Genomic DNA, 20,358 nt, shown 5'->3' with positions numbered 1-20,358 from the left:
AATACAAATGTATTTGATTCTAAGTCACAACTAAACCTTATAGCTGATGCACCTGGGACTGACAATTGGGCTTTCACGGCCCTATCTGGTTCTTTGCTTTGCCAGAGATATTTCTAGCCCTAGGAGGTTTGCTTGTACCCCAAATCTAAGAGGTCTCCAGCCATGCTAGGAACAGGCAACCCATGAGTTGGCCCACCAAGCCCTTGCTTTAATCCAAGGACACCCCAAACCTCCCTCCCTTTGCTGAGCTCCAGATTGCCAGTCCGATAGGCAGTAGTGCAGTCAGCCACAGCTTTATGAAGCAAAATAGAAAGAAAAGAAACTCCTGTCAAATACGGAGGCCAGAAGGTAATGAAAAATTGGGTAGAAGGTAGCAATGATGTTCCTAGGCTTTTTTTGCAGTGATAAAAAAAGCATTCACTCAGGGTGGGCTAGTTGCAGCTGTACTCCCCAGCCAGAGGGAACGAGGGGCCTATCCCATCCATTCCTGCTGTGACAGGATATAGGGAAAGCCTTGGCAGCCCAGCCCTGGGAGTGGAGGTGTCTCCAGACCAGGAAGCTTTGGTGCATACCTGCAAGTGCCCTTATGTACTAGCAGGGGTGAATTCAGCAGCCCAACAGAGATGAGGCTGCTGCAGCTCCCTGCCCCCAGCTGCAGCCACCATTCCCAGTGTGCATACACATAAACACACATACACAGCACATATATATGTACATACATGCCAGCCACACAGATCAGCACAGATACACTCGGCGCTCACACAAACAGTGCCAACAGCCTCATCCTGCTCCCATCTCTGGTTGAGCACTATGGAGATCCACTATGTGCAGCATGGATCCCTCCTGTAGCAGGGCTACTCAGCCCAGTAGCTGCCCCTGGATCCCAGTCTCCACAGTCACTGGCAGCTGGGCATAGCAGCTCCTGAAGCCACAGCCACACTGAAGTTGTTGGTACAGACCCCTCACACACAGAGCTCAGTGACAGTGGCTGTGAATACCCCGATCCCTGTGGTAGCCAACTCACGCTGTGGTCTCACCCTCAGGGGGACACATCTGGCACCGAGATCACTTCACCTTCATTTTGGCTAGTCATCACTCACTCATTCACATGCCCTCACTCGCTGCAGTTGATTTCACTCACTTTAGTCTCTCTAGTTCCTGGCATTTAGACCTCCATCAGGAAACACATGCACCCAGAATAGAGCGTCCTTCATGCCAGAAGACAGTTAGAAGTGGAATTAACAAGAAGACAAGACAGGCTGCACTAAGTAGGTGCAGGGCATGGCCAGACAACCATACTGATCAGCAACTTGTTTACATGCTACTGGTCCCTTTTATCCCTTTATTTTCTCACATTTCCCCCCTGCCCCAAACCACCTAGATCCCCCCCTTTTCCTGCTGTTGGCTCTTCCCCTAAACATCACATAAATTTAGTGCAATCCCTAAGTACTCTTCTCCTGCATCTCATAATGGGTCCTACACCCCTGGGCAGCAAGTGCTCCTCCTGGTTACAAGACCGCTTCTGAACACCTCTCCCCTGCCTGATCTTGATGGGCTTTCCCTGGGGCTGAGGCTCCCCTGAGGGGCCCAGACAGGGTGTCCCTTCCTCCGAGTCCATAATTTAGTTTCCCACCTGCCATCATGCCTCTGTGCTCCTTGAGATGGGCCTTTGGTGGTCTGATGGCTCCTGGGATGGGCCTGGGGGCAGCCTAGCAGGATGCTGCTTGGGCTGCCCCTCCTGCTGTCATCTCCTTGTGCTCCTCTTTGGGTGTGCAGATGAGCTTTTGTCACATAGCCTAACATTACACCCTGCAGGGGGGGAATACCTGCAGATAGAAGCCAAATGATCTGATCAGAACATAACACAAATTCAGCTCTGCACTCATAGCTCATGAATTGATCATGTTTAGTAGCAATCACAATTAGAAATAGATAACTGAGCTCAGTAAGGCCAAATACATGCACATGCTTGTCAAGAACAAAAACAGTCAAGAGCATTACAACCTGGAAAGGTGGTCTTTGTCATGCTCATCATAGCCATGTCCTGCCTCCTCCTGAAGTCTGGCTGTGTCTGACCTCTGTGCTCACCTTTGTAGCATACAGTAGAGGAAACTTCTTTTAAGTTCCCTGAGTCACAGTTCCTTACAAGTCAGGGAACAGCAACTTTACTCAGCTTAGTCAGAAGCATATGGGGGATGCTATTAAAGCGCTTGGTTCTAATTGTCCTGATGAACAGAAACATACTTCAGGTGTGAAGGGGAAAACATGCCTTGGTTCTTTCAGGAAGAGACATCTTACACAGCAGAAAATGATGAGATGTGAAGGTGTGGTGGACACCAACTGAAGTAGTTTCTGCTGGTTTTCATCTCACCATGTTTAGCCTTTTTAAGGCAACAAATTATTTTTTTGCATTTTGAATTCTAGCTGATGAGTGCCTCCATTTTCCCACCCGTAGATGCCCACATCCCTCCTGTAGTTCTGTGTAGGGTGGAGCACAGCATGTCTTGCCTCTCAGAAGATTTTTACCTGGGAAGTGCAGTGATGAGCCAGTGTAAACGTGCCAGAGCTGCTAGAATAAGCAAAGGGGTTTGTGCATGTCCATGGAGGAGAAACTTGCTATAAAGAGTAAATAAAAAGCTAAAAGTTTATGAAAAGAGAACCATTCATATTCAAGGGCATGTATTCCAAATAGATTAGATATTGCTGAATTGATCCCAGGAACAGGATCATGTTGGGAGCTATATTTTTTGCCAAGTTCCAAAAGGCTCAGGTTTAAATACAGTGCAACCTGTCCTCCATGACATGGGAGCACGTAACTTTTAACAGAGTTTGAGGATGGCACAAAGGCTGGAGGTACAGTAAATGGCTAACTGGACAGAGCAGTCATGCAGAGCAGTGCTGGTTACTTGGCTGACTATTTAAAGTGTACTACACATTTAGTTTCACTTTTATTACTATTTAATCTTATTTAATAATATTTTTTATCTTTATTAACTTGATTTTATAATTTCTATTTTATTAATATTTAATTTTACTTGATCCTTTAAGTTGTATTAAAATGCATCTAAAATCAAGCGGCACAGACTCTGCTTTTGAATGGGTAACAATTGCAGAAAGCTGTGCAAAGTGCATAGGGATCCGAGTGAACAAACAGCTGAACGTGAGAATCTACTGTGAGGTTATGGCACAATGGGTTAACATGAAGAGGAGCAGCAAGTAACTATTTTTAGTTTTACATACATTACTGTCTATGCGTTTATATCCACATTTCGAAGAACTGAAAAATTTGAGATGTCTTTTCTAAAGCAACACAGATTTATTAAGGGGACTGGAAAACTGCTCTACAGTAAGGAACCGAAAGATCTCAGTCTGTTTAGTTTGTCAAGAAGAAAAGCAAGTGTATGAATAAGTTTCCTGAAATGTAATGGCAGGTATTAAAAAGGTCTTTAATCTTGCTGAGAACAGTAAAGCAAGGGTACCAGCAGCTCTAAGTTCATTTCAGACCAAATTATAAGGGAGAAATGCCTTTTTAAGTGATGATGGTTTAATACTGGAACAGGATATCAAAAGAATTGGTTCTTTCTCAGTCACACATAATGAGTAGGTGCATTTTTTTCTGGAGAGCTGTGCTTTAGCCAAGCATACGTTATGCTTGAGAAAAACACAAATGACTGGTCTTCATATAGAGATAACTGTGTGAAATATAATAGTTGCTGATGTACAGGTGGTCTCATTAAAATCAGAAGGACTGATTTAAGGCTATTGTGGCGTTAAACTCTGTGATTCTCCTGTGTGCTGAGCTGAGTTGGCTTAAGACTGCTCAATCAAATTGTAGGGGTACTCAGAAGCCTGACTAGATGTGTTCCCACAGGAAACGAGGTGATTGCAGTAGACTGGAAGGGACTGAAAGATGTGGACCAGATCAATATGGACAGCACCAGTTCACTGCATGGCAGCAGCTTCCATCGACCTTCCACTGAGGTGAGTGCCTGTCCCAGACCCACTTACCCAGGGGGGATCAGAAAGTTTCAGTTCTTTCTGAGTTCAGGAATAGGTGCTGTGCGTCAGCTGAGGCATCAATGGGAGAGGACCAGAATGCCAGTGTGCACCCGAGGATCAGACTTTCATATCCGTGCAGTTTGGCTTGCGTTGAATAGAGTTGAGTCACTCCCTTCACAATATCCACAGTAAGAATTTGCAAATCAAAGTGCTTTTAACCACTCATGACTGGAGTGGAACACAACATGGAAAAAACTGTGGCAGTTCTGACAAGCCTGTAGGTCTGCATTCCTTGAATAATGGATTCATTTAAATGTCCAGCACTATGTCTGTCCCACCTTCTGCAGCACAGCCATAAAATCTTTTGAAGAAACACATTTGTCTTCATTTTGATTTTTAGGGATGCATTCACTAGTAACTCTCTGCCAATTGATTTAGCATGCTGTATCTCAAGGGCTGGTTCATTTGCTGTTCTGAATTATTGCAGCTTCTGCAATCTTAGATACCTGAATTTTCAGTTCTGTAAGGTTCAGGGTACGCAGTCATGATTAATAAAAAGATCAAAGCTATTTTAAACACATAACATTTGAGGAATCAGAAAGAGTGTTCACAAATAACATTAACAACATACAATTTACAAAACCTTACAAAATGCTAATGTATAGGTATTTTTATTATCTTATTACACGTTGCTGGCTTGGAATGTAACTTCAAGAAACTTGGAGTTACATGGAATCCTGGCAGAAATTGTGGGGCCCAAGCTTGTATGGAAAATTCAGTTAAATCAAATGCAGGTCTGAAAGTCAATGAGTATAACCTATATCTCAGTGAACATTTTGATTTATGTGAATGGATACCATAGGTGTAATTGACTCATCTACATTTTCCTGAGTGTCCACATCCCCAAAACAAGATGTTGAGATGTGAGTCTTCCCAGCAGGAGGAAATGCACTATGGATTGGTTCTGTAATGGCTGATACGGGAAATGGATCTAGTTTTCAAGGAGAAAGTGGGTCAGAATGGACAAAGTGAAAAACTACGAGAGAAAATAATTTCAGCAGAAAATAATTCTGTAACTTGCTGTATTATACTCAAAATACATAGGTAGTGTAGCTCCTCCTTGTGTTAGCCTCAAAGCGATGCAACTCCTACGCAGGGGTGCCAGCATTGCAACGTTTAGCAAAGAGCTGTTGGAAGGGGAGCCTTAGGAAAAGCTTTTTGTTTTTCTCTCTCTTACTCTCTATATCTTCCTATTCACCATTGTACTTTCAAACACCGTGAAACCTACAGACACCATAATCAACAGCAGGGAATAAAACCTGCTTGAAAGACATAATTTTTTTCAATATATCAGATAAAGTAGTGGCTATTGATTATGGCAAACTAGTAGAGAGATGTATGGCTGTTTGTAACCTGTATGTTACACTAACATGATGTCCTTCTTTGCTTTCTCTAGCAAACACGGACAGATTTCTCCTGGGATGGTATCAATGTAAGTATGCGCCACATCGCTCTTCAAATTTCTAGTCATAGGAAGACCAGGATTTGTCTGTCATTGGACACAGTGGAGACCAGAATGGAAACCTGACTGAAAGTCTTTAGTGCCACTGAAATTCTGGGAATTGTCTACGATTCAGAGGATGGTGATGAATTTTTGTTTGCCTCTGGGTCTTTTTCTGTCTGGCAGGTATTTAGATCTGCAGGTGGCTGTTAAATTGCCTTTGTCCTCTTTGGGACAAATGCATGTCATTTCATATGTTCTATTTTTGAGATTTCTGGGCACTGCTAGGTCAAAAAGGTGTCTGTCCAGCATGCTTAAAAAATCAGTAGTCTTTGATTAGAGCCTCATTTGATCTTCTCTGGGAGTTTGGGAGAAATGTATCCCTCATTTTCAGCTGCATACAGAAGTAAAAGAATTCTTAATGTGCACTGGGGGAGATGGTCAGCACCAGTTAACTTCAGTTAACAAGCAAAAGAAAAAACAAGCAGACATTTTAATAACACATGTTCCTTGTTGCTCTTAATACCTATGCAATGAAAAAATATGGATTTATTTTTTTCTTTTTCACTAATGTAAAAACAGCATCCTAAAAAGGAAGTAATGCATATTAGTGCATTACTAAACTATTTTTTCTGCTCAGGAGGCTTAAAAAACATGTTCACATAAATTAGCTTGATAGTTTTGTACACTTCAAAAGGCAGGATTAAAAGCTCCATTTTTGGTAGCATAAGCATTTTCAAATTGCAGATACTTTCAAAACTTTTAAATGGCTGTAATTTTCTGTTTCTCTGTGGTTTGAAAGCATGGGATGCTGAACATTAAGGGGACTTATACTTTTAACTAACCCTCGCCCTACTGACATCTGTTTCATTGTGGCACTTATGGCTTAGGATCTTTTGCCTAGGCTCAGTTAGAGAAACAAATTGTGCAGGAAAATAATGGTGCATGCGGCAACTATCTAGAAGAAATTTGTCAGTTTTTTCCTCACTGCACTTCTCTGTAGCTGAAAGCAAGGTACACAAAATCATGTTTCCTTGAAGACAGTTTCCTTTTGCCGTTTCCCATTTCTTAACCCATTCTGAATCCATGGAGCTCTTTCATAATGCGGCTCTTTCTCAGTGTAATTCCATAGATCTTCTTTGGGATCAAAGCTGGTTCATGAATTTCCTTTCCTTCCCATTCATTCCTGCCGTCATGTCATAGCTCTCCAACCTTTTAGTCGTAGAGACCTTCTGCAGTTTACTTTCTTTTCTGGGTGGTTTCCATGAGGTGGCTCACTGCGCAGCCCCCAGGCTGTCTTGAAACAAATGGCTGGATACTGAACAGCAGCACCCAGGCAGGAATGACCAGTGGGGGCATAGATGGACATTCTTCAACCAGCTTCATCACCAAGGGAAATGCATCATGGAACAAGGGCTGTGTTCTCAGTTTTTACAGTTCTTCCCTTGCTTTCTGATTTCTTGAGCTCACATGTTACACACAGACATTCCTGGCTTCAGAGTTACAGGATGCCTTAGCTGCTGCATTTACAGTCAGTTTCCAGAGAAACTCACCTCTCATGTTTTGGCAATTGACTGGGATTGTATGCAGTTCAACATCTTTACAATGCCTTCTTTTGCCTCCAAGTATTTGACTGCCCAGTTATTGCTCCACTCCCCTTTCATGAGGTTTGTGCCTATGACCAAATGCTTTCTTCATGTCAGGATTTAAAATTTCCAGTGTCATGGTCTCTCCTTTTGAGTATCTTTGTGTTTGAAACATGCTGGACTTGATTTTCAGAGAGGTTGAAGTGAAGAGCAGAAGCAATGCTTGTTTGGCCCTTGAGAAAATTAAGCCTCCTATGCAATGCCTGGCATCTCTGAAGAAGCCTGATGAATTCACCTTGAGGGATTGTGTTTGGTGGTGTTTGTGACTGCTGACTGTCCCAATAGTTTCCTGTCCTTCTTATTCAGGGGCTGAGGATGAACACAGAGAAGACAGTAAAGGGAATTAAGCAGATCTATAGACCTCATTTCTTTACAGGTAGTTGTAGGTGCTTGAAACAGGACGAATCACTGATACAGTGACGTTCATTTTATTAAGACCATATGAGAAGAAATGAACCCCAAAAGTAACATATAAAAATTCATATCTGTAGTATGATGCATATATGATGCATTATTGTGTTTTACCTATCACATTGTCAGGTCCCCATTGTAAGCTCCCTGAATTGTCCATCAGCCATGTCTTGCATCTCTAACAAAGAGCTGGGAACAGTGCAGTATGCCTATGGGGGACTGGCAGCAGCCAAAAGGAGGCTTCTCACAGCCTGCTTCTGCCTCTCCTGCTGACCTTGCCTCACTCAGTCCCAACCCTATGCAATAGCCAGTCATAGTTAAATAGCTTCTAATTTTTCCTTCCCTTCTTTTGTTCTTTTTCTTGTTGCTTGCTTCTGCTCCTCATCTTCCCCCCACCTTCTGGAATCCTTATACTGATTTCTCACTTCAATTCACTTCCTTTTCTCCTTCCTGTATATCATTTCTTCATATTCTCTTTCTTTTCAGCTCTCCATGGAAGATACGACCTCCATCCTCCCCAAGCTGAAACGCAACTCCAATGCTTATGGGATTGGGGCTTTGGCTAAATCATCTTTCTCTGGTGAGGTCCTCAAAATTTGGGTTTATCCTTGGCAACTGCTCTCCACAGGCCTTCGTGCCTCTTCCCATATCTCTCTGTTTCTCTCCCAACTGCTCCTTTCTGACTCTTGCCTTTTCAAGGCCTTAGAGGAGTCTCCACCACCATGATTCTAGATACAGAAATCTCTTAGTTGTTGCCCTTTCAAAGAACAGATTCATCTTACGCCTGTTGGCTTCTCACCATACACCCCACCTCAGACATCTTCAGTTGCTTCCCCTCAAACAGTCTTGGGTTTAACCCCATTTTCTATTTCTTAGTCTGTTCACTTCCAGACTTCATCCTTCATGCCCAACTCTATCCTAAATGGATTCGAGCCAAGGAAGGAAATGTCTTTTATATTTGGGGTTTCCCTTTTTCCCCCTTTTGAAAGCTAGTCCAGGGAAAGATGGAGAAACTGTCCTGGAGAGTGATACAGTGAAAGGTGGGAGACACCCAACCCCAGGAAAGGAAAGGAAAGGAGGGGAGAAGCTCCACTTCCAAGAGAGGTAAACAGCATGGCAGACAACCCTGGAGCTGTGTAATAGCCCCTCCTTGTTTTCTAATGTCTGGCCCCTTAGGGATATCTCGCAGCATGAAGGACCATGTCACAAAGCCAACGGCTATGGGCCAAGGCCGTGTGGCTCACATGATTGAATGGCAAGGCTGGGGCAAAGGTAACAGCCAGCAGCAGCAGCACACGCATGAGACAGCACGCAAAGACGCTGATGCCTACTCAGACCTGAGTGATGGTGAAAAGGAGGCCCGGTTCCTTGCAGGTAGCGCTAACTTTTTGGCATGTGGATCGGATTGGTTGGGATGTCCCAGGGCAGAATCCCTGAGAGACCAAAGTGCAGGAACCTGAAAAACACACTCAGGAGAGCTTGTGGGTGGTTCAGATGGCTGAAGGAGAGAGAGAGACTGTGGTTGGAATATTGCCAGTGGCATGCAAAGTGGAGAGGGTGAGGGCCAATTGTGGGTGATGGGTGTTGCTGAGATAGGACGAGAGTGGGACAGTTTGACCAAGAGATGAGGTTCAAGAGCGTGGTGAGAAGTGGAGACTTCACACATCCCTGCTTCCCCTCCCTGTCTCCTTTGGCACAGGAGTGATGGAACAATTTGCTATTTCTGAGGCAACTCTCATGGCCTGGTCCTCCATGGATGGTGAGGATGTGAGTGTAAACTCAAATCAGGAGAACCCAGCAGGCAACTACTCTGAGAACTATCAGGAGCTAATGGAGAGCCAAGGTGAGCTCCAGTGCCTCTTGCTAATCTTGAAACACCCCTTTCCTGCTCTTGTTGTCATGTTGCTCTCTTTCCCTCTACTGTTTTATTCTGTAGTCTCAATTTTTGGGATTGGGATCTAGCAGAGGCATCACCCATTTGTGGAGCTGTCCAAGGAATCTGATCTTAACAGGGAGGCTTCAAAACCCAGTTCCTTTGCCTGTTTTGGGACAACTGTGGAAAGCTACCAGCCCTTGCAGTCAATTGGTATAATCAAGTTCATCTGCTTACTGCCTAGAACTGCCTTTTCTCTTCACCCTCCTCCCCTCTAAAGGATTTATCTACCCTGTACAGTACAGCTGTCATACACAGGCACACAAGCTATCTGAATGAGCCAGTTGGGCCTAGAGAGAGTGTCTAACTGTGTGTTGTTTCCCTCCTTTTCTTGCAGAGCATATGGCCCAGACGCAGTATGATAGCTGGCCTCATTCCTACGTCTCGCAGGGCATGTATTGCTTAGGTTCATCTGATGCCTGGGAGACCAGTGACCAGTCCCTCATCGCTTCCCCAGCAACTGGCTCCTACTTAGGCCAGAATTTTGATGAGTCCCAGACAAACCTTCAGGAAAGCATTTTAATTCAGAGCAGCCTTCTCCAGCAGCAACAGCTGCAGCAACAGCGGCAGGAGCAGAACTTCATCCAGAGCACGGGGCTGGTCCACGTGTGGCCCCTGCAGACTGCTCAGGGTGGGGGTGGGGCTGAGTCCAGCACGTACATGGAGGACCACATTGAGGATGAAGGGAACCCACGGCTGGAGAAGGCTCCTCTCCTAAACAAGAAGCCCTCTCCAGAGGAGGATGATGCAGTGTGCCGGGACCTGGAATCACTGTCTCCTCGAGAGGAGATGGAACATGCTGCACTGAGCCGCAAAGTCTCAGATGTCACTTCCTCTGGGGTGCAGTCCTTTGATGAGGAAGAGGGAGAAACAAACAACTGATGCTTTCTGTGAAGTTCTCGTCACTGCTGAATAAAGAGAGGGGTGGCAAGGAATGAAATTACAGGGATTCTTCTCTTCAGCTCCCCATACTTCCGAGCAGACACACCTTCCATTCCTGACATTTAATTATTTTTTTAAATGAGAGGAAAATCTCAAAGTGATTGACACACGAAGACCTCTTCTTCCCCTCCACCGTGGACTAGTATTTTTGATTTTCATTGCTCTGGGCAACACATGTGAGGTGCTTGGAGAGATCTGGATTGGTAAATCATTTCTAAATCTTTTTAATACAGTCTTGGCTGTGGATACAAACTCTTCTGGTACCGGGGATGTGGCTGATGAGACAGGCTTGGTATAGGGAGTGGCTATGTGGCTAGAATCCATCTTGACAGAATGGATGTTGCTCTGTGGACATGGTCCCCTTTGATAGAATATATGAATATAAACTGGTTTAAAATGAAGATATATATGAAATATAGATTGCACTAGTATTGTGATTGTGGCTTATACAGAGGATAAGGCTGTATTTGATACAGACGGTACTGAGATGAAAGATTCGCTGTGTAACCAGATCCTCAATAGCACCTTGATGTGAAATTGTAGACTCGATGGATACAAACTGCGCTCCATGGGCACGGGCTGTGCTGCAGTACAGATGGTGTGGCTCTGTGGGCATGGCTCTGCTGTGGCATGGAAGAATGGAGATATGAATCTAACCCTGCTCTCAGATATTCATGCTTTGGTCTCTTTCTAATTTTTCATTTATTTGTTTCTCTCTTTGACATTTCTACCTTCCCAGGAGCTGGCAAGAGTGGTGTGTCCTTTTGGCATTGGGCACTGGATGCCAGTGGAAAGGACATTTTCAGCTATGGAGACAGTCATAAAAAGCTGACTCTTGCAGGGGGCTTGAGAACATGTCCATCTTGGTGCTGCTGCTGTATCCTTCTGTCTTTTCCCTTGCCAGCAGTCTGGGGAGACCCAGAGAGTAGGCAGCAGATCCAGGAACAGTGTGTACAGCTATGAGATCACAGATATCCAGTTTACATTGGAGTTTTCAGTTTTTGCTTTTTTTTTAACCTTTTTATATTGCTGGGTAAGTGTTCCTAACAAAGCAGTTAATAGTGGGAAAGGCCTGTATTCCAGTCATCACTTAACAGAAATAACTGCACCTTTCCCATTTCTGCCACTCCTTCTGCAATTCCAAATGTAGCTGGAGGAAAAGCGGTGAGAGGAAGTTTTCTCCTCCTATTTATTTTCTTCTTTTGTTTTCCTACTCTAAGCAATGTAAATAATGCTCAGTACTTGGTCTGTTTGTTTTTCCCTCCCATCTCTTCTTTAGGAGTGGAGAAAGCTGATTTCAGGAGTTTTCCCTATTTGTACGGGTTCTATATTTTTTTGTGAAAAAAAATGGTTCATTGACTAGGGGGAATTTGGTCTCTTGCAATTCCTCGCCATGTTTCTACAGACCTCCTTTTGGGGGGAGAAGTTTTGAAAGGAAATTAAACAAACTGTCTCCTTTCAAGCTCTCACCAGAAAATAAACAAGGGCAAAAGCAAAAGCAAAATTTGTACAAGGCTATCGATTTTCCTGGAGAACTGAACAGAACCAGCAGAGATTACCCAAGTGCTGAATTTTAATTGCAATACCTCTTGCAAGGGAGCATCAGCAAAGCATGGATTTAGACCAGATTCTAGATCTGATGAGCTAGAGAAAGGATTTTGCCTGGACACTGCCATACTGTCCTGGGGGCAACTCTTTCTTGCTTACTCTCGTATCTACTTTGTTTAATTCATGGTACATTTGTCTCTTCTTTGCCTCCTCTTCAGGCTTGGTGTATTTTTTGGATGACAGGAGAGTGATACATGCTCCTTTCCTGATTCAGGCTTAGTCCCAGCATATTTGCAGGGAAGAATGTCTGAGGAGACTAGAATGTGACTGAGGTAGTATCATCAAGTGTCAGAGTTCAGACAGCTCCTGGCAAGCAAAGCAGATGATGTCCAGGAATTATGAAACGTACGAATGGGACTCTCAGGTTGAACTTTACCCCACACAGCTTTCTTCCACTTACACAGGCAGCTGCATGAAGAGGGTCTCCTCTATGAATGCCCAGGTCTTTCCAGCCAAGTCCACTTCAAGCGGATCTGTCTTCCCTCTCCATTGCACCTCTAAAGGAAAGACCTTTGGGATATTTAAGTAAGACTGGTATTTTGGTGTAGGTAAGAGATAAAAGTTTTTGTGACCACTTTTTTTTACCCATCCGCTTGGGCTTGCTTACATCTCTCTAAGGAGGTAGCTCTTCTCCTGAATGATGACCTTTCAATATCTCTTTAAAGATGTTTACACATTCAGGTGCTAACCTCCCCTGGGCAGGAGGGCTTGATAAAGATGATCTCCTACAGTTCTTGCAGGGCCAGTGCTAGCTCATTGTCCTGAACTGGTTTGGGTCTAGCCATGAAGGAGGGCCTAGGAAATCACACTAAGCAGAACAGGGAGATGGGGCAAGTGGTAAGAGCACCTCAGCAGATGACGAATGACTAAGTATTAACCTTTTCTTATTTCTTTTTTAAAAAGCCTTCAGGGAAACAAAAATGGTCAGGTATGTTCCTTTGTGGGAGAAGATTTGGGTGGCTTGTTGCTTTTTTCTCCAAACCATTTTGTTTCCATGTGCCTCTCCAGGACCAATCTGGATGCTTACGGTAACTTTCAGAGTAGCTTCTAATGATCCCTCTGTGTTGTTTACAGGATTGGGACAAGTGGGTCAACTTGTCCAGGGCTGCTGCTTCTTTTAATGTGGACATGTGGTACGTTTACTAAGATGTCTGATTGATGTCTAAAAGGTGTACATTATCACCATGCAAGGCAATAACAGGGAATTATCTACATTGGAAAAAAAATGTGAAAAAAAAAAATAAATAATTGACCTTATAGAAAAATTCTATGGAGTTTGATAGGAAGAGAAAACCTATCTATAATAGAGTTTTCTAACCTCTGTAGAATGGGACAGAGAATAATACCCTGCTGATTAATTCCATTAACTGATCTCTAGAAACCTGTAGATAGACTCTCATTCCCTGTGAATTCAGGCTGGTTTGAACGCTACTCTCTATAAAAACTTTGAAGCTTACTGAATTCTATAAATTTTTTCATAAAGGTCTTGGCTTTCTGTGAATAATAAAATTTCAGCCTTTTTCTGGGGAAAAAAAAAAAAAACCAAACCAAAAATGAAAAAGGCTGTTTTCCATGACCTCTCTGCAATCCAAAAGAGAAATGTATCTACCTTTGCCAGGAGCTTGACTGGAGAGAGCAGGTCTGCCCATCCACACTTGGTACCTGAGTGAGCTTCCTGAGCTGAACTGGAAAGGCAGTTTGAATCTCTTTGAAAATGGAAAATGGTTTGTGTAACCTGGCCTTTTCTTATGTAACAGGCCTACTGCTTCTGCGTATCCAATATCAGAGAGAGGGACCTGGAACCTACTGTACATTTCCCAGCAAAGTGGTTATATAGGTACACCTATTCAAGCATATGGAAGGCACAGGTGCTCTGTGAGCAAAATTTGGCCTGCAGATCCTTTATCCTGGTGAGGAAGGATGAGTTGGAGAGAGTCCAGCCAAATACTCAGAGCCCAAATTGAATTTGTGAGGCTGAAAATAAGAAGGAAAGGTAAGCTCAGTATCCATGATCTACAGTTACTAAGAAACTGAGCCCTGCTGTTCATTTATACAAACCCTTTGTAAAGCAGAACTGCACTACATACATAAAAAATTTGGATTTGCTTAAAGCAGCAAAGGTAGAAGATTCCCATCTTTCCCCCCAAGCCTTTGTCTTGAACAGGAACTTGTTGAAATTATTGTGCTGAATATGAAGGAAGGCTTAAACACAAGTAATTGAAAAAGATCTCAGATTCCACTGCAAGAAAATTCTTTCTTGTTCCTTTTCCTATGATTGCTCATATCTGATCAGTTACGCTATTTCATAAGTTTTTCTTTTATATAAATCTTAAGCTTTCTTTATAAGCCTTGTGAGTTCTCTTCAACTCCATTACCTCAGGCTCTAGGATGGAGAAGTCAATCTGCTTCTTTCAGTTTCTGTGCCTCTAAATCTTCTTCTGGGAAGCTGCTGACAAGTCACCCACTTGCTTTTCTCCCTTAAAAATTTTAACATCACCTTTCGTGATAGGCTTGCGGCAGAGAACAGAGTTTAACTGTACCTCTAAGCCAATCAAATGGTGAGCTGCTGTGAAGGAGGCAGCACCCATACATGGGTGCTGTGCTCACCTCCCACAGTTCTTGTGCAGATGCTGATGCGCAGCTGACCCCACAGCAAGCCAGCGCACTTTTACCCTACTGTAGAAGTGAAGAGGGAGCAGCTGTGACCAGAGGGAGAGAGAGCACTGTTCTCAGCAGCTGGCCTTTATATCAGGTTAGGGAAACTGGGAAAGTGCGCTTTGAAATGTCATCTTCATGATGAGTTTAAGCTGTTAAAAGGAGCTGTCATGCCTCCTCCCTTCCGAAGCTGTATAATTTTCCTGCCTAGGAAGCACCAGTGCTAACGCTCGTTTGGCTGCTCAGGAACTGGCCCCATTGAAAACTAACCCAGTCCCCTATCAAAATAAGGGTTTCAGTGGGATCAGCCCCTTGTATTGTTTCAGTTGTTGAGGCAAGCATCACTGAGGGCTGGTGAAACATGCAGATAGTCATGCTGAAGAATATTTATTTGGTTGCAGATGCAACCTAAGTTGTCTTAAGCTGATGATTGTGAAATATCTGTCTGAGAATAAACCCAGCTGGGGTACCAGGGAGGACGTATTCCCCCCTTCTTTCCCTAGTGTTTTCCCTTAGAATTTCTAGTATGCTTTTACCTGATTTGGTCTTTGTTGTTATTTAATGCCCTGTTATTTCCCTCACTATTTCCTCCACTTCCACAGGCTCCTTTGAGATAAACCCTTGCAATCAGGCAGGAGGAGATGAGTAACTTGATATACGCATGGAATTAATAAATTTAACATGCACAAATCTCGCATGCACTCAGCGATTACACTCCATGGCAGCTAAAGATACTGGTAAGTCTTCTCCTGTAATTGCAAGAGGCAGAGCCTTGTGCAAGAGTGAAGCACAGCTGTTGGAGGTGAGGTTTATCCCTGTCTTTAAGCCAGTTGCAATCTACTGTGAAATCCAGAATGGCACTTCACACAACACAGGTAGGAAGTGTGGCAGACTCCAGGCAGAATGGGCTCAGGTATAGAATTGCTACACAAGCTGCAGCTCCAGGATTGGTGCAGCTTATGGTAGTCCTTAGTCCAAGCCATACTTCTTTCTGTAAGACAGAGGGATAGGAAAGAGACCTCCCTGAATTTAGGCACCCATTGGCTTCTTTGTCATCATCTTTGAAAAACAGTGCACAATATGCTTAATTCTTTGGGGTAATCATGTAAGAAATACACCAAATAAGAACTTAGTCATTGTCCAAATGAAATTAATGTGAGTTCTGTTCTCACTGGAAACCCAAAATATCTAAATTTAGCTCAGTTTGCCTTAACTGTTGTATTGGTAATTGCCTAGAAGGAGAAACAAACTAAAATAAATCCACCTCTAAATGCTGTAGAGAGCAGACCAATGTTGGCCTAGTCTAAGCTCTTCCTTCAAATTTCTCCCAGATGGAATTTCCCATGTTCCTTTTTCAGAGAACTCTAATGTGTCATTTCCCTTAAACAAACTGTTTAACTTTTTCCAAAAGAAAAAGGAAAAGAAAGGAAAGGAAAGAAAAAACCAAAACCCTCCACTCCAATATAGAGATTGTCTGTAAGGGCTGGTGCCCTTACATCTAGAAAAATATAAATAAGTAGCAATTTGATCTTTGATTCTCCTCCCCTGTAGCAATCTGACAGGGAATGATTTCTATGCCATGGCTCAGGGAAAGGAAAAATAAACAGGGAAAATGTGAGTCAAGTAGTGCCTATTAGAACTCAATGTGCATGTAGGACAGCCTACAATCATTAAAGCACAGTCTCAAATACAAATGCAAGCTGTAAAGTCAATGTCAGGTGCCTCTTTTGTGTCATAGGCTTTTCCCAGGCTAAATAGTGGTGAACCTGCACAGGAGCAGAAGAGAACAGCTGGACATCTGTGCCAGATCAATGTCTCTCTTTGTCTCAGAACATGCTGTGGAGCCTGGGCAGGGCTGTTGGGGACACTATGCTCTCTCAGCATCACAGCCAGCTTCATGAATTGACTGGGGTTGGGATGAAGACACATGGTTATTATGTTAACAAATGGACATGGAAGACCTGTGCTTAGGGTCTATTTACATCCTTGCACTGACAATTTTCCCCAGCATAGGCAGAACAAAGTGTTATCTTTTCCCTGGAAATCAAGAGAAGCTCTATGATTGTCAGTGTTGGTCCACACAAAAGAAAATAAGTATGTGATATATTTTTCCAGTGAAGGTACGCATTGTTGGAGGAGGAAAAATTTAGTCAGGCTGTGACTCTTTGAGAAAGAGTATGTTTACTAAAACTGTAAAGACTTGTTCAAGAATGTTCTCAGTGCAGATATTGTAGAATCATAGAATGGTTTGGGTTGGAAGGGACCTTAAAGATCATCTAGTTCCAACACCCCTGCCATGGGCAGGACTTACCGACTGATGAGTAGTAGCTGCTGTCTTCTAGGAAGACAGGGGTTGCAGTGTTCTGTGGAAAGACTGCTACTGAGGATCTTCCTCATCTCCTTTGACTGGGGACATTTTAAATGCCCTCTGAAACCTAGTCTTGTTTTTGCTTTCCCTTAAGGGATCAAATGTCTATGCTAGCAAGACAAATCATCTAAAAAGACTTTTCTCCATTATGGAGACAAGATCGTGCACCAAGATTTGCTTCTAGTAAGATAAAGGCATCTAGTCCAGATTCACTGGCCTTCTGGATTCATTTTCATTGGGCATGGAAATCCAGTCATGAGTTGGAGGTCAAAAGGTTAGGAACCCTCTTCCAGTGCTCTGCCATGTTCCCATGAGGCAAGTACAGGTGGACTTCCCTTCTTTTCAGATAATGCATGTGTGAGCAATGTAGCAAGCCAAAAGCTCTTTTGCAGGTATATATTCTTGTTTGGCTTCAATTTTTCTTCTCTGATTTGTGGATGTTGTGCATGATTGGAGGTCTCTGGGAATCCCTACACTATAAAATTGGGATCAAAAGTAATTTTACAGGGAGCAGGATTTCTCTTTTTTCAGCTCTTTTCAGATATGGGAGGGTACAAACTGAGGATTTGGGAGGTACAAGGGTGGTGGATGGGAGTCTCGGGGGTGGCATGCAGAATGGATTCCTGAAGCATGTTTAAAAGTAACCAAAGGCTTGGGTCTTCAAATGTTGTATTCTCAGTATCTGAAACTGCTTTAGCATAAACATGTGGGACAATGCTGCAAAGCAGTTTTAAAGAGCTTCCCCCAAGCCTGTACACATTTGCTGTAGGGGGGAGGCTACATGGTGGTTATATGTATTCTTTCAAGCTAGTGTTTACAGAGGTGCATTGATGTTTGAGGGGAAGGTACCGAATGGAAGTAAAACACAAAGGGAAAGGACCCACTACTGAAAGCTTTCATCCTTACCTTGTCCCACACTAGCCCTTAATAAGTAAAATGAGTCTGATTTGCCTTTGGTCTTCCAGCTCCAAAACATGTTTGCCTGAAAATTTTTGTTGGATATACTTCGCATGTTTTGATAATGTGACTTATGAGATAACACTTCTACAAAGATATATATAAAGACATACATGTACAACCACATACATACATATACACACACTACATATAGACTTAGGAAACTATATGGCACTATACACCTCCATGCCTGTGTGTGGCAGCAACCACAGTAAAGGAGGGGAGGTAGCTCAAAATAGCATGTACAGTCCTTTATGGAGTTGTTATTAAACAGAATGTGGTCTTGCCATCCTCGCTGGTGGAAGTGTTTTATTTCTGTGGGACTGGTTCCAGGGGAGCTGCGTCTGAGAAATGAGGATCCTAGGAAGATGGGGTGGGTCTCAAAGAGATAGTCTGATGGAGGACATTGAAAAGGATAAATGGCGGCTTGGAGAAGCATCCGAGAGTAGGAAATACATGATACACTATTTCTCATTAAGAAGATAAGAACATCACATATTTGACTATACAGGGCTAAAAATCTCATGTGTGCCTATGGCTGCCATAACACAAATCCCAGGCCATTGTGGCAGATTTGATGATAGACAGCATCACATCAATGGGATCCTTTAGTTTAGCCTAGAGTGAGTTTTCCTGTTACACTGAAACAGCATTTTCCAGATGATACGTGTAAGTTTTGTCCCGATATTGGTGACATGCAGACACATCTGGTACAGAGTTGGACAGAAGTTTCACAACAGCAGGTTAGGACAGGACACAAAGCAGAGTCTGATACTGGGGTTGTAAAAGGCACTGACACTGGGTAGCAAGACTCTGGGTTCACATTTCAGTTTTAAATTGGTGCTTCTCAGCCTGCTGTCCTCATAGCAGGTTGGGGAATTAGTTGGCCCAGAGGGAAAGGAGCATCTCTGCACTTCCAACATTGCTGTATCATCTCCTTCTGATTTAGGCCAGATCCAGTAGTGCTTGAGAATATCTACCATATGAGGATTTAAAGTTCTAGCCATAAAAGATACGTATTTCCTTGTGAAGATACTTGCACTTTTTCACTGGTTCTTGGAGGGGCTAAGCAGTGTCACTTGCCCTGCTTAAGGCATACTATATTTCACAATCAGGGCTGTTTAACTGATCTTTGCTTTCTGCGTTCTGTTTGAAGTTAATTTGCTTCCTTCCAGTTTACCTGCCTTTGCTACTGAATAGATTCCCCCCTGCCCCTTGGTATGTATGTCTGCATAATTATGTTCATATAATTAATTGTGACTTACTAAGGCACAAATACTTAATTCCTTTAGGCTTTTGGTTTGAGGTTTTTTTTGGTCAATCCTGTAAGTCCCCTAGTACTCGCTCCTGATTTTTTTTTTCAAATGGCTTCTAAATTGTCACTTTTTTTTTTTTTTAAATGTAGTGTGTCAAATGAAATCAGTTATTCCACATATGTTTAAGACTTGAGTCCACAGGAAAATAACATATCTCTGGGCCTGGAAGTCGTACCTCTGCATAGGAAAAAATGTCTTTTTTTCTTAATTTCACATTATGCTACAAAGATGGTGTCCAGCTACTGAGTGCTTCACCTAGCAGCACTCTTTTATCATCATACTAGTCTAGATTTATCCTTCAGTTAAGTATATCTCCTCTGGATTTAGCTGCTTAGCCCCAGCATGAACCTCATTCTGTGCTATCTGCCCAGCCTCTGATCTCCAGTTTCTGCTTATTTCTCTGTTTAGACTAGATGGCAAATCTACCATATGTTTCTCTCATGTTACTGTCTTACAAGGTCTTCTATGTTACTTCCAGGTCATTAATGAAAACAGTAAATAAAAATGGCGTAAGACCATTCTTGCTGCACACTTCACTGGCTCTGCACTTTGCCAGCTGCAAGGGTATTTTCTATACACTCCCTCAGACGGTTCATATCTTGTGCCAGAGAAACAACAAATTTGATTTAAGTATAAGATTCTGTGACATGTTTGGTCATAATCCAACCATCTCACAGCTCCCATTTCTTTTCACAGCCCATTTGCTTAAGTGCACTATAGAAGTTTGAAGGAGGGAAAAAAGCAGGTTTTTTTTTTTTTTTTTTTTGGCAAATGTATTCCTCATAAACCTTCCATTACTGTCTTTTGCACTTGTTTTTGTGTGGAAAAGCTGAAAAGCTTCTAACTTGAGTTTGTGTGACTTTAATTCTGAACATATTTTTGTAGGTCTTGTATTTTTACCTTCTGTTTTTCAAACTAAGTAGATATTCAGTACATAGCCAGGTATTAGCAGCTTTTAGACTGTTGTTCATATAAAGCAGTCAATTCACATTTTCATTTCTCTACATTCTGTTTCCTTTATA

General features: G+C 42.9%; 1 protein-coding gene across 2 annotated transcripts in view; it reads left to right on the top strand.

The window, feature by feature from the left end:
- The window catches only part of FAM131B (family with sequence similarity 131 member B), a 39,815-nt gene extending 20,440 nt beyond the window's left edge, over nt 1-19,375 (top strand). Inside the window, exons 2-7 of one of the 2 annotated variants that reach the window (XM_075763133.1) lie at nt 3,872-3,981; nt 5,456-5,491; nt 8,044-8,137; nt 8,734-8,931; nt 9,257-9,400; nt 9,828-19,375. In XM_075763133.1, the coding sequence (XP_075619248.1) occupies nt 3,872-3,981; nt 5,456-5,491; nt 8,044-8,137; nt 8,734-8,931; nt 9,257-9,400; nt 9,828-10,372 (1,127 nt within the window). In that variant the 3' untranslated portion in view covers nt 10,373-19,375. Of the gene's footprint in view, nt 1-3,871; nt 3,982-5,455; nt 5,492-8,043; nt 8,138-8,733; nt 8,932-9,256; nt 9,401-9,827 lie in introns of those variants that run through there. The other variant, XM_075763139.1, reaches the window with a different exon arrangement.
- The last annotated feature ends 983 nt before the right edge of the window (nt 19,376-20,358 follow it).

The sequence above is a fragment of the Balearica regulorum genome, chromosome 1 (assembly GCF_011004875.1).
Source record: "Balearica regulorum gibbericeps isolate bBalReg1 chromosome 1, bBalReg1.pri, whole genome shotgun sequence".
In the NCBI taxonomy this organism is placed as follows: domain Eukaryota; kingdom Metazoa; phylum Chordata; class Aves; order Gruiformes; family Gruidae; genus Balearica; species Balearica regulorum.
This window is presented reverse-complemented; position numbering and strand designations above follow the sequence as displayed.